We start from the raw sequence: 14,489 nt of genomic DNA on the forward strand, positions 1-14,489 counted from the left end.
TGTTTAGTAATCTCCACACCTAACGTGGGGCTTGAACTCACAACTCAGAGATCAAGAGTTGCGTGTTCTTCTGACTCAGCCAGCCAGAGTCAGAAGACTCTGTATGTTTCTTTTACAAAACTCATCAAACTAGCTGAGAATTTTGTGAAATCTGTATTTCTTAAATAGACATTTTTTTTTTTAAGATTTTATTTATTTGACAGAGAGAGATAGTGAGAGCAGGAACACAAGCACAGGGAATGGGAGAGGGAGAAGCAGGCCTCCTGCAGAGCAGGGAGCCCGACGCGGGGCTTGATCCCAGGACCCTGGGATCATGACCTGAGCCAAAGGCAGATGCTTAACGACTGAGCCACCCAGACACCCTAACAGACATTTTCTGATATGAAGTAATTTTACCTATTATGTGAACATATAATTTCACATTAAATATCTACTATCATCCACAATGAATTCAATTTTTATTAAATTTAATAAACCAAGGAAAATTACATGCTATTGAATGCTTTATAAAAAGTACCCTCTTATTATCTACCTACAAAGTCTCAATCTCACAAAACTGTTCCACATTACACACAAACTAGTCAACTGTTAGTAACCTTTAATCCAATTTATATGTTTCTCCTAACTGGATAGATTAAACTATTTCTACGCTAAATATGCTAAAAGAGTACTAACAAAAAGGGCACATACAGTTGTTTAACAAAATAAAAGCCAAATTTTGATATTTCTGCCAGATATTTCAGAGCCTCTTCAGGAATAATCTATGCTCACCAAGATAAATCTGAACTTACATTCAGTTCCTGTTCTTTTAAATCAAACAACTGAGAATGTTTAATGAAACAAGAATAGATCTTACCAATGCAGGCCACTGAATTTGTTTGCCCTTTGATCCCTGAGTCTGGCTAGGGTCGATCCTTCTGGCCCAGATTAAGTGGTATTCCACCAAGAAAGTTGAAAAATCTTCATATACTTTAACCCACTCTCGTTTATCCCATTCAAGATCATCAAATTCCACATAAACCTATAGAAAAGAAAACGTAAAACTCCATGAGCAAAGCAGAATGTGAGAGATATATATATATGTATATTTTTAAAAGATTTATTTATGTATTTTAGAAAGAGAGAGAGCTGAGGGGGCGGGGCAGAGGGACAGGGAGGTCTCAAGGAGACTCTGAGCTGAGCACGGAGCCCCACGCAGGGCTTGATCTCATAATGCTCAGATCGTGACCTGAGCCAAAACCAAGAGTTGGATGCTTAACCAACTATGCCACCCAGGAGGCCCCCAAGTAGGTTACTTCAAAATAAAGGCACAAAGTTGAATTAGAAAAGACATTATCAAATACATTATTTGAATTGACACTTCTCTTAAAATCATTATTTACCTAACTTTCTCATTAACCATATTAGAACTCCCTACTTGTTGTATATCGAGAAGATAAACCATACATTTATTAAGAAAAGCAAATTACACAATGTTAGTAAGTACAGACCTACTAAAGACATACTAAAGACTATGTGGATACTGGTCATTCTAGAAGGAGAGGTTGGGAAATATTAAGTATTTTAGGCTTTGCAAACTATATGGTCTCTGTCATACCTGTTTACCTCTGATTTTATAGTACAAAAGCAGCCACAGATAATATGTAAACAAATGGCTTTGGCTTGGTTCCAATAAAACTTTACTTACAGAGACAGGTGGCAATTCAAGTATGGTTCAACAGATAACAGTCAATCAGTGCAATATACCATATATACCCTCCATATACCAGAATGGAAGAAAAAATACTACATGATCATCTTCTTTGACACAGAAAAAGCATTTGACACGCTCAATATTTTGCATGATAAACACATTCCAACTAGGAATAAAAGGAAGCTACTCCAACACAATGATGGTAATACTGAAAAACCCTCAACTAACAGCATACTCAATGGTGAAAGCCTGAAAGCTTTTCCTCTAAAATAGAAACAAGGATGTTAATATTTGGAAAACCGAAGCTGACTCTCTTACACCCATTCATTCAACCCCTTCTCCCACTTTCATCCTTTTTCATTCACTACCTAAGATGCTCTCTTCATAGAGCTGTCTTCCCTACTACATTTTAAGTTTTGTTGGAGGGATTCTTGTTTTCTTCTTCCACCCATCTTCTGCTCCCTTACAACTGAGGTGTTTCACTTTCCCCTCATTTAAATCCTGTTTGTTCTTCTGCCCTCACCGAAGTTCTTCCAGAATGTTTATAACCCCCACTTTCACTCAAACTTACCTTTGAACTCCTATAAGCAGTTATTTTTCATATAGTTTATTTAGCATATAATCAGATTCTGCCCTATACTCTTCAAATATAATGAGAATATTTTTATATTATGGCTGCAAACTCACTGAGGGTAAAGCTGTTACAGTTTCCAGTACAGTGTTGCATACATGCAAAGTACTTAGTAAATATTAAGTATCTCCTGACTCTTGAAATTGCTGACTTTTAAACATGGACACAAACTGGTATTATGTTTGGTTTTGAGGTCTTTCTGCTGCTGCTCATTAGGAAGCTAGTTAGATATACTTACCTGTTAGAACTGGGAAAGAAGAATACACTGTTCAAGGAGTTAACACCTATTCCTAGTTATCTATGCCAACTCAGAGCAGCCCAAGTCAAGGAAGGAGCCAACAAAACTGCTGGCTTCTTCTAAAAATGCATCCTAAGGGGTTGAGCTGAGGTCCACCTGATGTTATGCAAAGTTTCAAGCTATACCATTTTCTCTACCACTTGAAATCTTGTAAGAGTACGTAATCACTAAATTGTGGTGTAAATGGGCTTTTGAGAACTACAGAAAACTGAAGCAGAAACAATGCTCAGGAAAACCCGAGTGCTATCTCTGTTTTTCCTTCATGGACAATAATATGGTCTTACTGACAAAATATTTCAGTCAAGAATCTAAAGAGCCAAGGTTTTAAACATTTCCCTATCATAAATGGCATTAATTCAATGTATATTCTTCCAGATGCAAAACCCTTGATAATAGAATTAAAGTTTTCAGCATGAAGTGAACTTTCTAAACTCACGGCTGATCTTGCATGGACAGTGTCACTGACAGTTTTAGGAATTTACTAGGATCCTGGGGACAAAGAAATGAAATTCTTTTCCTTTGCTGTATAGCCAACTTACCTTCATATTATCAAAACAGTGAAGTGTTTGCATGTCAATAGTTAGATAGACAGACACTAAAATAAGCTACCTGTTATTGTCTCATGGATTCTGGCAAAAGCCAGGAGTCTCCCAGGACTTTATTACTTACAGCCAAGTGAAAGTGTGTGGCTTGTGTCGACCCCTCATGCCTCCTAAGACCCACCGGAAGGATGCCCAGAGCCCAAAGAGAACACCTATGCACTCAGACAGATCTGGGCCGGGAGAGGGTGGAGGGGCCCCCCTTTTATAATAAATAGAAGCAAGCCTGCTATTTGGAGGAAGTTATTACTTCATACTTCGTTGGTGCTCACTGCAAACACAGCTCTGAGAAACGGCCCAGGTAAAGTGGTCAGGGTTTCCCAAAGGTATATCTCGCAAGGACATGCAGGGATGCTCAGTGCTCATGCTAGATTCTCTACACCAATAAAGGTAAGATTTTGTATCTTGGCTAACTGAATGAGTAACTAATCTAGCCTTACGGTGTATTGGTATGTATGTGGGGTGAGGTTTGGGGAGGCATAGTTTCTTTACATCAATCTGCAAACCTACTAAAAACACTGTATATACTTACTTGGTTTAGTTTTATGTTACTTTATACTGACTCCCACCTTGTTCACCTCTATTGGGTCCTTCGGCTTGCTTATTTCCTTCTTACTAACTAAAGATACAGATCTTTGGGGGTAAGGATTAGTATGCCTTCATCTTTTTTTTTTTTTTTTTTGCATCTCTAGTATCTGGCATGATGCCTAACAAACTAAAGTGCTCAGCAAATATTTTGACGACCCAGCACCATGTAAAACATATAATGAGTATGAATAAATGACTAATTTGCAAAAAAAAGAAAAAGAAAGAAAAGAAAAGAAAAAAGGTCCTAAATGCAACATGAATATAGTTGTTTCATTTACTAATTAATCATTGCATTCATAGTTATGCAGAAAAAAAGAAAAGGAAGATTTCACTCAGTAAACACTTCTGATTGCATATTAGAGCCTATCATTATGAACACTGGGAATTCAGAAATAAGAGATATACATCAAGAATTAATAGCTATGGATATTGTGGTGATTACCATAAGAGTGAATATAATCTGAGAAAAAGGCTCAGCAAAATAATCATTAAAAATAATTATTTCATAGTGAACATGTGGTAAATACTTTTTTTTAGCCCAAGATACAAAACAGTGATTTTGAAGAACTGGTCGCTAGATAATTAAAAGACTACCACATATCTCTTTTAATACATGTCTTCTAGAGGTGCCTGAGTGGCTCAGTCGTTAAACGTCTGCCTTCAGCTCAGGTCATGATCCTGGGGTCCTGGGATCAAGCCCCACATCGGGCTCCCTGATCCACAGGAAGCCTGCTTCTCCCTCTCCCACTGCCCCTGCTTGTGTTCCCTTTCTCCCTGTCTCTCTCTGTCAAATAAATAAAATCTTTAAAAAAAAAATACATGTCTTCTACAACAGATCTCAACATGCACAAATTCTGTTTTATATATGTATAAAGCAGACACTGAAAGAAAAGCTGTCAGACTGTCAGAAGAACCACTAGCAAGATGAAGGAAGTATAAGCAGCAGTCATGTGATGCAGTTTCTGTTATGTGGTCCACTGAAATTAACCTAACCTTGAAACCCTTCAAACACAGGGCACCTGGGTGTTTCAATCAGTTAAGCATCTGACTTCGGCTCAGGTCATGATCTTGGGGTCCTGGGATAGAGTCCCACATCTGGCTCCTAAGTGCTCAGCGGGGAGTCTGCTTCTCCCTCTCCCTCTCCCTCCACCCTGTTCATACTCCCTCTCTCAAAAATAAAATCTTAAAAATAAAAAATAAACTCTTCAAACACAATTATCATCCATATGGAGAATGTCTCTTTTCTCCTACACAGCTTGATTGCTTGAAAATGGCAAATGGATTCTGGTCACTTGGACACCTACATTCAACTTACACACACCAAAATAATAGCATATTAAGCTGAGAATTACTATTTTTATCTAAATTGTAATTTCAGCCCTGCCACTTTATTTTAGGACCTCTTTGTAAGCCACAATCTTTATCTGCAAATGTTATACAGTTAATTTGGGAAAAGTAATGTGGGAACAGTAAAAATATTAGCTATATAAAAATCTACTAATGTACCAATTTGAAAAAATATTTCAGATTAGTATGATGGGCATTTCTGGAGCTAAAATTCATCAATAATTATCACAAAATTTTTGAAAGGTCCTAGGAGAATCCCTTATTTTCCTAGAACTATGAAATAAAAACAATGACCAATAACTAAGAAAGCTTGTATTCTCTCACAATATACTATTTTCACTGATATTTATAAAGAAAATTAAAATTACACAACTATTGCCGCTATAAAATCAAGTGATAAAAACAAATTTAGTTATTTTTACCTTGGTATCAATAATAATACTAATATTATCACACCAGCATGGTATACCATGGGCCTCACCTTTTTATGCACTCTAAAAGTTAAGAGTGATCTGCATGATGTCATGTGAGAATGGTGATGGCCTAAAACAACTTAGCCTCTAAAGAATCTTTTTGTGTTAAAAATAAAAGCATTAGACTATATTAACATTCCTCAAACTATAGTCTACATTATAGAATCGTCATTTCTTTTCATATAAAAAGGCATTACGTAAGCCAGGTAAGTTATGAACAATCATGAACTAGTAAGTTACAAAAGTCTAATTTTATCACAAGTCTTCTCGAGGTTTTTAATAATACCAATGTTCACTGTCCATTATTAATAAGAGAGTTAATACCATGAGATTTCCCCCATTTGTCCATAAAATCTCCAATTATGAGATACCTCACAGAATAGTGCTCTATAAAATAGCAATATGGAAGAAAAATGGGGTAGTTTTTCCACAAGATTTATCCATCTACAAATCTATATATATAATTTGGTGATAACCAATGGGGTGGGGGGCCCAAAACCTGGTCATCTCTGCCCAAATACTGAAAACTTTTAAATGTGGGGGTGGGGGCGCCTGGGTGGCTGAGTCCATTAAGCACATGACCCTTGATTTTGGTTCAGGTTGTGATCTCAGGTCTGGCTCCGCTCAGCGCAGTCGGCTTTGGATTGTCTCTTTCCCTCTCCCTCTGCCCCTCCCCCCACTCACTCTCTCATAAATAAATAAATAAATAAATAAAATCTATAAAAAATAAATTTTAAATGTGGCATTAAATTTATGAGATTGAGAATATAACACAGTAAAGTCCTTTTAGACAATTAATGTAAACAATGATACACAAATGAAAACACCTCGTTTAGTTCTGTTTCTTTCAATAGCATCAAGGAACAAACTAAGAACCGCTGAATGGCTCAAGAGGAAGAAAACTATCAACAGTTCAGTTTTTTAGCATAAGGCAGCTTGACAGACAGAAGGGTAATTTCAAGACATTTGAAAAAGTGAGAGAGAGAGAGAGAAGCAGATTGCCCAAACAAAAAGGAAAAGAACCTTCTAGGAACTCAAATTCTGAGAATGCTTTTAAAGCATGAGAATAAATCAATGAAGAAAGGTTTTCTATAGGTTATGAAAAAGGGATACCTGAGAGTAGTTTACAAATCTGAAGATATGAGGATGTAACTAGAGAGTTTAAAGGAGAGGGACAGCAACTAAAAAAACTAAGGAAGAAAAATCCAAGTTAAATGCAAAGTCCTACATATTACAAATGCTTCTTAATAAATCTCCAACATAATTTATTTAGAGAAAGGCTCAAATTCTGGTTTTGATCTTTTGAGGCATGATTAGAGATTATACTAAGTATACTGTTTTTATAGAAAAGAGGTCAAATACTGATGATGCTCCCATAATGTATATATAATTCCAGTTCCTAGGAGTAATTTTTAAAGTAAGTTGGAAATCTTATGAGACAACATGAGTAACAATCATCTTCTAAGTATATATTAGCTTTTGATTTCTCTTTCCTAGCAGTTGATTATTAGCCTCTTAAACTCAGTGCAAGTGCTCCACAGTTTTGAAAATTTGTACTTTCAATCACCCAACCAACAAATCTTTTCTGCCACTATTACTGCTACTGACTCCAGATCCAGTCACTCCTTTCAGATATTTCTGTCCCAGGTGCAAGAGGCTTTGTTCCTTCCTTTTGTAAAAGAATTGAGGAGGGGAATGACAGGAAAAGAGGTATTCCTAAAATCATCCATTTAAAGTTAGAATATATAATTCCAATGAAGCAATGTTACAGGTACAGAATAAAAGAGCAGAATAATATTTCACAATAATATTACAACATGTGGTTTTAATATTACACTTCACTTATTTCTGTGGGATCAATGTACTTCAGGGCAGCTGACTAGAGAACATAAACAATGTTTAAAACATTATTTCTATGGAAAAACTTAAATTTAGTAAAAGATAACCGATTTAAAAACTTATTTGTGAAATATATCTACTCACATTTTACTTTTTAAAAAATGAATGTGCATATTATAATACATACCATTTAATTATCCTCTTTATAGAATTCGAAAGTGTAGTTTCCATTACAGGTTGGGCTCTAAGAAATTCACAATCAGGAAGGTAAAATGTCTACCAAAATACTTACACATTTTAGAGAATAATGTTTGAAGACATAAAAAACTGAAAACTGATAAAGTCTGACTTTAATTTAGAAATCTTTTTAAACAGCTTGTCTATGGCAAACACTGTTGACAGAGTCAAAAAATAACCCTAATTCATAGATTCTACTCCCTGTTTTGCCAAACATTGATATTTTTGATGTTATTTAAATTCTTAATATCTAGGATAAGTTATTTGATCTCTAGGATTCTAATTACATATATTACTTAGCAAATGCTTTACAACCATTTGGTTTCATATGTATATGGTAAAAATATATGTTGCAATTTATTCAAATATATAGTGTGGCTATAAAAAATGACATTCAGTTCCTATTTTGATATATTTCTATAAATATGTTCTTAAAACATCTTTGTTTCATGCAATCATTCATGCACACATGCTTACAATTCTTGAAAAGGTATCTGAGTGCCTACTGTGTGTCAGCCATAATTCTGGACACAAGAATAAAAGATTGAATAAGGTACCATTTATGATTTTAAGATTTCATAGTTTAGTATGGCTATAGACATTCAATAATGATAAATCAGTGTAATGAGTGGGATAATACAAATATGTAGAGTATTACTTTAATAGCTTAGAGGAGAAAGTAACAAATATAGCCTGGATAAAGTGGGAAAATCTACATGACAATAAGTGACTTTTTTTTTAAGATTTTATTTATTTATTTGACAGAGAGAGACGGAACACAAGCGGGGGAGTGGGAGAGGGAGAAGCAGGCCTCCCGCCAAGCAGGGAGCCCGATGTGGGGCCCAATCCCAGGACCCTGGGATCATGACCTGAGCCCAAGGCAGACGCCTAACAACTGAGCCACGCAGGTGCCCCAATAAGCGACATTTAAGTAGGATTTGAAGAAATAAGCAGGATCTCACAGATGAAAGAAAGGGGAAATACTTAAAAAAAGGGGGGGAATACTACACTTACAGGCATGAAAATCAAGCACACTCAGAGAATATTCTAACTTACCTAGAGCAAAGGTTGTCTGGGTTTAGGTTATAGGAAATGAAATTTGGATTAGAGAAAATGTGGAGAATGAGAAATTCATAAGAAAGAACATAAAAGCATATAAAATCTCAAAACTTACAGGCTACCAAAGGAAAAGAAACAAATGAACACAACTGAGAAGGAAAACAAAGTATAACCTGTAGAGAAGGTACTATTCCAATCAAGAAGGTAAGTTTCATATGAAGAGGCAGGTTAACATCTTCAAAGGCTACAGACAAATTAAAAAAAAAAAAAACCCACTGGATTGGACAATTAAGACACTGTAAATTACTGGAATATGATAAAAATCAGTGCTAAGGATGAATTAAGAAGGATGAACATTCCCACCTCTTTCCTCTGCATTAGGAGGATTTCTAAGTATTTTAGCATATTAGAAAAATATCAAGTGCTTCTTTTTCTGCCTGCGGAAAAGAACTAGGGAGTTTCCTTCCACAGTATATAACAGGGACTATACCATGTTCCTGGGTATAGCCATGTGGTCTTTCATTAATTGAGCCTCAGAAGACAATGTAATAGGCAGTTAATCCATCCGGTAGCTGGGGCAATGCAAAACCATCACTGATATTCTTCTTTACAGATTTGCTGTTCCAGTTAAATAACTTTTTTTTCTTTATATTTTTTTTAAAGATTTTATTTATTTGACAGAGAGAAACACAGCGAGAAAGGGAACACAAGCAAGGGGAGTGGGAGAGGGAGAAGCAGGCTTCCCGCTGAGCAGGGAGCCGGATGTGGGACTGGATCCCAGGACTCTGGGATCATGACCCGAGCCGAAGGCAGATGCTTAATGACTGAGCCACCCAGGAACCCCAACTTTTTTAAAAAAACAATTTTAAAAGATTTATTTATTTGAGAGAGAGAGAGCACATGTGAGTGGCGGGGGGAGGAAGGGGAGACAATCCTCAAGCAGACTCCCCGCTGAGCATGCTGGGGCATGATTCCAGGACCCTGAGATCATGACTGAGCTGAAATCAAGAGTTGGTCACTCAACCGATGGAGCCACCAGGCACCCCCAGTTAAATAACTTTTCAAAGAAGAGCTGGCCACAGGTAAAACATATTGCTTTGATATTTTACATAAAAAATCAGGTATTTGTTTCTTATTTTCACACTACTAAAAATTACTTCTGGTTTCTAGTTTTTATATTTTTAATTCCTTCAATTTACCTTCTGCCATAGGTTTCTTAGAAAGTTACCACAGAAATAAAGATTTTTTATAATATTGTAAAGTAGTAGTAAATGCCTGTTGTTTATATTATTTACGAAGAACACAGTACTGGGGATTAGTAACAAATTAGTAAGATTAAAATATGCTTCTGATTCTTGATCTATTCAAATATATATTTATAAAACAGTTATTATTTGGGATAGAGAAACATGCTACTTATTAATGAAGATAACTAAATACTAAAAAAAAGTGTATTTTTAGGCAGAAACAAATATATGAGGGAAAATGTACTGAGTTCTAAATATAATATTGGCATGTAGGTAATAGTATTATTATCTATCTGAAATACAGTAGAATGAAAATGGCCAAAAGGGCTCCTAGTGAGTCAAGAAAGATGTTACAAATTCTATTCACTAAAGGCAAATGCACTTTACCCAAAGGTGAATCATCTCATCTTCACTCAGAACTCACTGACACTAGTATACAGGTAAGGATAAATTATACTATCTAGTTTCCAAGTGCAAAGCAGATTATAAAAGCAAAACAGGGAGAGAGACTCTTAGGACATGCTTTCATAGTATTCTTAAGAACTATGAAAAGTTCCACAAAGACTTTAGAAAATCTTATTTACCCTAGGACTCAAAATTGGTCCTAACGTAGTATCATCATATTATAATTCAATATTCAATGGGTATTTAATTAAAAACTATATGTAAAAGGTTAAAAACCTTCTATATATGCTTTCATAGCAACATATATCTTGTCTTTGCACCATCTGACACAAATGAAATAGGTCTGTATATATTTAGTGTCTATCTTTCCTATGAATGACACAGGGAAAGTCTAAATTTATATCCAGAATAATCATCTAAGATGATGCAGAAATGTATTTTAGAAAGCTCTCATGTAAATGGCTAATACTTATATTCTATAATAACTATTGCCAGCTTTATTATTATCAAAATTTGGAAGCAACCAAAATGTCTTTCAACAGGTGAAAAAACAAGTGGTGGTGCATCCATACAATAAATATTACTCGCAAGAGAAAGAAATGAAAATGAACTCTCGGGGTGCCTGGGTGGCTCAGCTGGTTAAGCTTCTGCCTTTGGCTCAGGTCATGATCCCAGGGTCCTGGGACTGAGCCCCGCATTGGGCTCCTTGCTCAGTGGGGAGCCTGTTTCTCCCTCTCCCTCTGACTGCCGCTCCCCCTGCTTGTGCGCTCTCTGTCAAATAAATAAATAAATAAATACTTAAAAAAAAAAAAGAAAGAAATGGACTCTCAAGACTATCAAGCCATGAGGACATGAATGCATAAAAATACATATTGCTATTAAAGAAGTTACTCTGAAAGGCTATATACTATAATCCAACCATATTAAGTTCTGCAAAAGGCAAAATTAAGGGGACAACAAAAAAATCAATAGTTGTCAATGATTTGCTGGTGGGGGAGAGGATATATTTGGAGCACAGGGGATTTTTCTGGACAATATAACAACTGTATATGACACTTTATAGGCTGACCAATGACACTACGCATTTGTCAAAACTCACAGAATTATACAACACAAAGAGTAGACCATAATGTAAATTATGAACTGTAGTTAATAATAACATAAGTATTACCTCATCAGTTGTAAGAAGTTAACAATAAGGGAAAACTGGAACGGGTTTGAGCGTGGTGAGGTATACAGAAACTCTGTACTTTCCATCAAATTCTGTGAACTTAAAACTGTTATAAAAAAATAAAGCTTATTAATTTAAAAAAGTTTATTCTTTTTATAAAAATGGGCTGTGATGTTACATGTAATGCATTCATTTAAAGTAATCAGGAAACAAGTTACTTGTGTGAAAATGAGATTTTAGTGTCACAAGAAGGTTTATCATCAGTTCATATAATAAAAGAAAAGAACTGAGGATGGAAAATAACTACAGAGCAGGGACTCTATGCAGTTCAAAGCCCTTCATAATCCACATTTACATACATTAACGAACTAATACAATATCCTTAAAGAATCCAAGGGATGCAAGGTATAGAGAAACCATTAAGATTCAACATTATTCATAATAAACTTAACTACAGCCACAGTACCTTTGATGGGGAAAGAGAAGTAGAATTATAAATTTATTGCCTTGTTTTTGAAGCCAAAAGTTAGCTCCAAAAGTACAACAGTTTGTCTTTACATTTTAATACAGATCCAGCAATGGATTTTCTAGAGCCTAATATAGGCAGAGGGCCTAAAGCTAGGTCAAATAAGCAAAGGCGTGGTCCACACTCTGATCTTTTCTCCATAGGTTATACTCTTTATGTCTACGTAACACACACACGCACACGCATGCACACGCACACAGACAGAGCTCTCTCTTCCCAAAAACATGTGAAAGACAATTTGGAGGCCCAGGAAATTTGTATGGTTTCAGATACAACTGAAGATCAAAGAAACTGAGGTGTCAGGAAGTCCACACAATCTCCCCTAGCTAAGTACCAAGGATCTGTGGTAACAATTGTGTCTTGGTACACAGCATATATGGGTGAGACACCTAACTTTGGCTTTGCAATGGCCCTTTGTAGTCACACCTATTATCCCTGAACAAGTATAAAATCAGCAAACCATATGATAGGAATGAAACATAATTAGGTCATTCTCCTTAGCCTACAGTAATTCTAATTGTCTAAAATGCTTGACAAAAATGGTAGGCCCCAGTTCTCAATTAAAAAGAAAAAGACTTGGAATCTCAAGAGTTTTCTTTCTGAAATAGAAAAAATAAATATCTATGTCAAAATGGGTGCTTGACCTTAGTATACACGTCCTTATTCAGACAGCAGATATTGTAGTACCACAACAAAAAATTCGTTAAATTATAATATTGGATGACTTAAATGCTTAAGTGCTACTGAAGTCTCAAGAACCTGGTGGCTGAAATTTTGTTCCCCAATACTTGCTGTAACACTTTACGCTGGCACTGTCTTCAGACCTCAGGTTGGGAGGAAAAACCATGTATAACTGTCCAAATAAAAATTCAGGTATTGAATATTGCACTTGGCTGAAAGTACAGAAGTACTGGGGCACCTGGGTGGCTCAGTTGGTTAAGTGACTGCCTTCAGCTCAGGTCATGATCCCGGGGGTCCTGGGATTGAGCCCCGCGTCGGGCTCCCTGCTCGGTGGGAAGCCTGCTTCTCCCTCTCCCACTACCCCTGCTTGTGTTCCTTCTCTCGCTGTCCCTCTCTCTGTCAAATAAATAAATAAAATCTCAAAAAAAAAAGTACAGAAATATTAAAGAAGGTCTAATTACCTTTTAATAATATATACTGGTAGTATTTAATTAAATACTAGTAGAATTCTGACACTGAATAAAAAGTTATTTCATTCTGATGGCCTTTTTCATTTTTTTAACTTATTAGTATTTAAAAATAATGCCTAGAATCTACTTGAAAGAGTCATACTTGTGTTGGCCTTACATTTCAGGGGATCTTGCATGCCAAGAGTATTTTGAAACAGGACAGATGATTTATGGACTCTCCCCTTAGGTATATCCTAACCCTTACAATTGATAGAAGAGAGCCTCAGAAAGGGATGTGATCAACTACTTCCATTTTTGGTACTCAAATTATTTGACTATATCAAGGATTTCTTCATTGAGAAATTCTTTTACAATCAACAGGAGTCAAAAGGGATCAAATAAAAAGAGATGAAATACTGTTTTAAAAAGAGACAAAGTTTCCCTTTATTAAGTTATTCATAGTTTTAATACCATAACTGAGCCTCCAAGTTTTCTGAATTTCTCAACCACAGTGACTTTTCACCTCTTTTATACAATCTCTCTAGACCTGTCATCCTCCAGAACTACTCTATCCCAGAAATCTTTTTTTTTTTAGAGAGGGAGGGAGGGAGAGAAAGAGAGAATCTTAAGCAGGCTCCATGCCCAGCGTGGAGCCCCACGTGGGGCTTGATCTCACAACCTGAGATCACGACCTGAGTTGAAATCAAGAGTTGGGCGCTTAACCAACTGCGCCAACCAGGCGCCCCATCAGAAATCTTTAACAATCTATTATTTCCTTCTGTCCCTACTTTCACATTTACCTTAAGCATTCCATTTTCAATGTCTACCAACCATTCATTCATTCAGCAAACACTGATTAAGGATACCACTCAGTATCTGGAGTCCACCTCTTTTTCAACTCAACCTGAACCTTACATAGTCTCTTATCAGGTCTCTGAACTTCCTGGCTTCAAGAAACACTTCAGAAGTCTGGTTCTCAGAAACAATTTTCTATCACTTGAACTGAGCCACTGGTCTCTATCATCTTGCAATGCACTCAAGGGTCTACCAATGCATTTAGTAGTCTATATTGAAATTATTTGTATATTTTCAACTAAATTATGTCAGTTAATGGTACTGATCCAATTTAGAAAATAAGGAATGAAGAACAGAATTGGCTTGGTCTAAAGTGGTGGGGAACTGAATTCACTATTATAACTCTTTTGGAGTCATGTTTTTTTGAGCCATGGTAACCTGGTGACTGTTA

The 14,489-nt window shown here is 36.0% G+C and overlaps 1 protein-coding gene across 4 annotated transcripts in view; it reads right to left on the reverse strand.

The window, feature by feature from the left end:
* The window catches only part of JMJD1C (jumonji domain containing 1C), a 333,639-nt gene that overhangs the window by 194,273 nt on the left and 124,877 nt on the right, over positions 1-14,489 (reverse strand). For all 4 annotated transcript variants that reach the window (XM_027590290.1, XM_027590272.2, XM_027590282.1 and 1 more), the window contains one exon: positions 857-1,021. Coding sequence is in view for 3 of the 4 variants with exons in the window: in XM_027590272.2 (XP_027446073.1) it covers positions 857-1,021 (165 nt within the window). In the remaining variant the exon portion in view is untranslated. The remainder of the gene's footprint in view (positions 1-856; positions 1,022-14,489) is intronic.

This window comes from Zalophus californianus, chromosome 15 (assembly GCF_009762305.2).
Source record: "Zalophus californianus isolate mZalCal1 chromosome 15, mZalCal1.pri.v2, whole genome shotgun sequence".
Taxonomy (NCBI): domain Eukaryota; kingdom Metazoa; phylum Chordata; class Mammalia; order Carnivora; family Otariidae; genus Zalophus; species Zalophus californianus.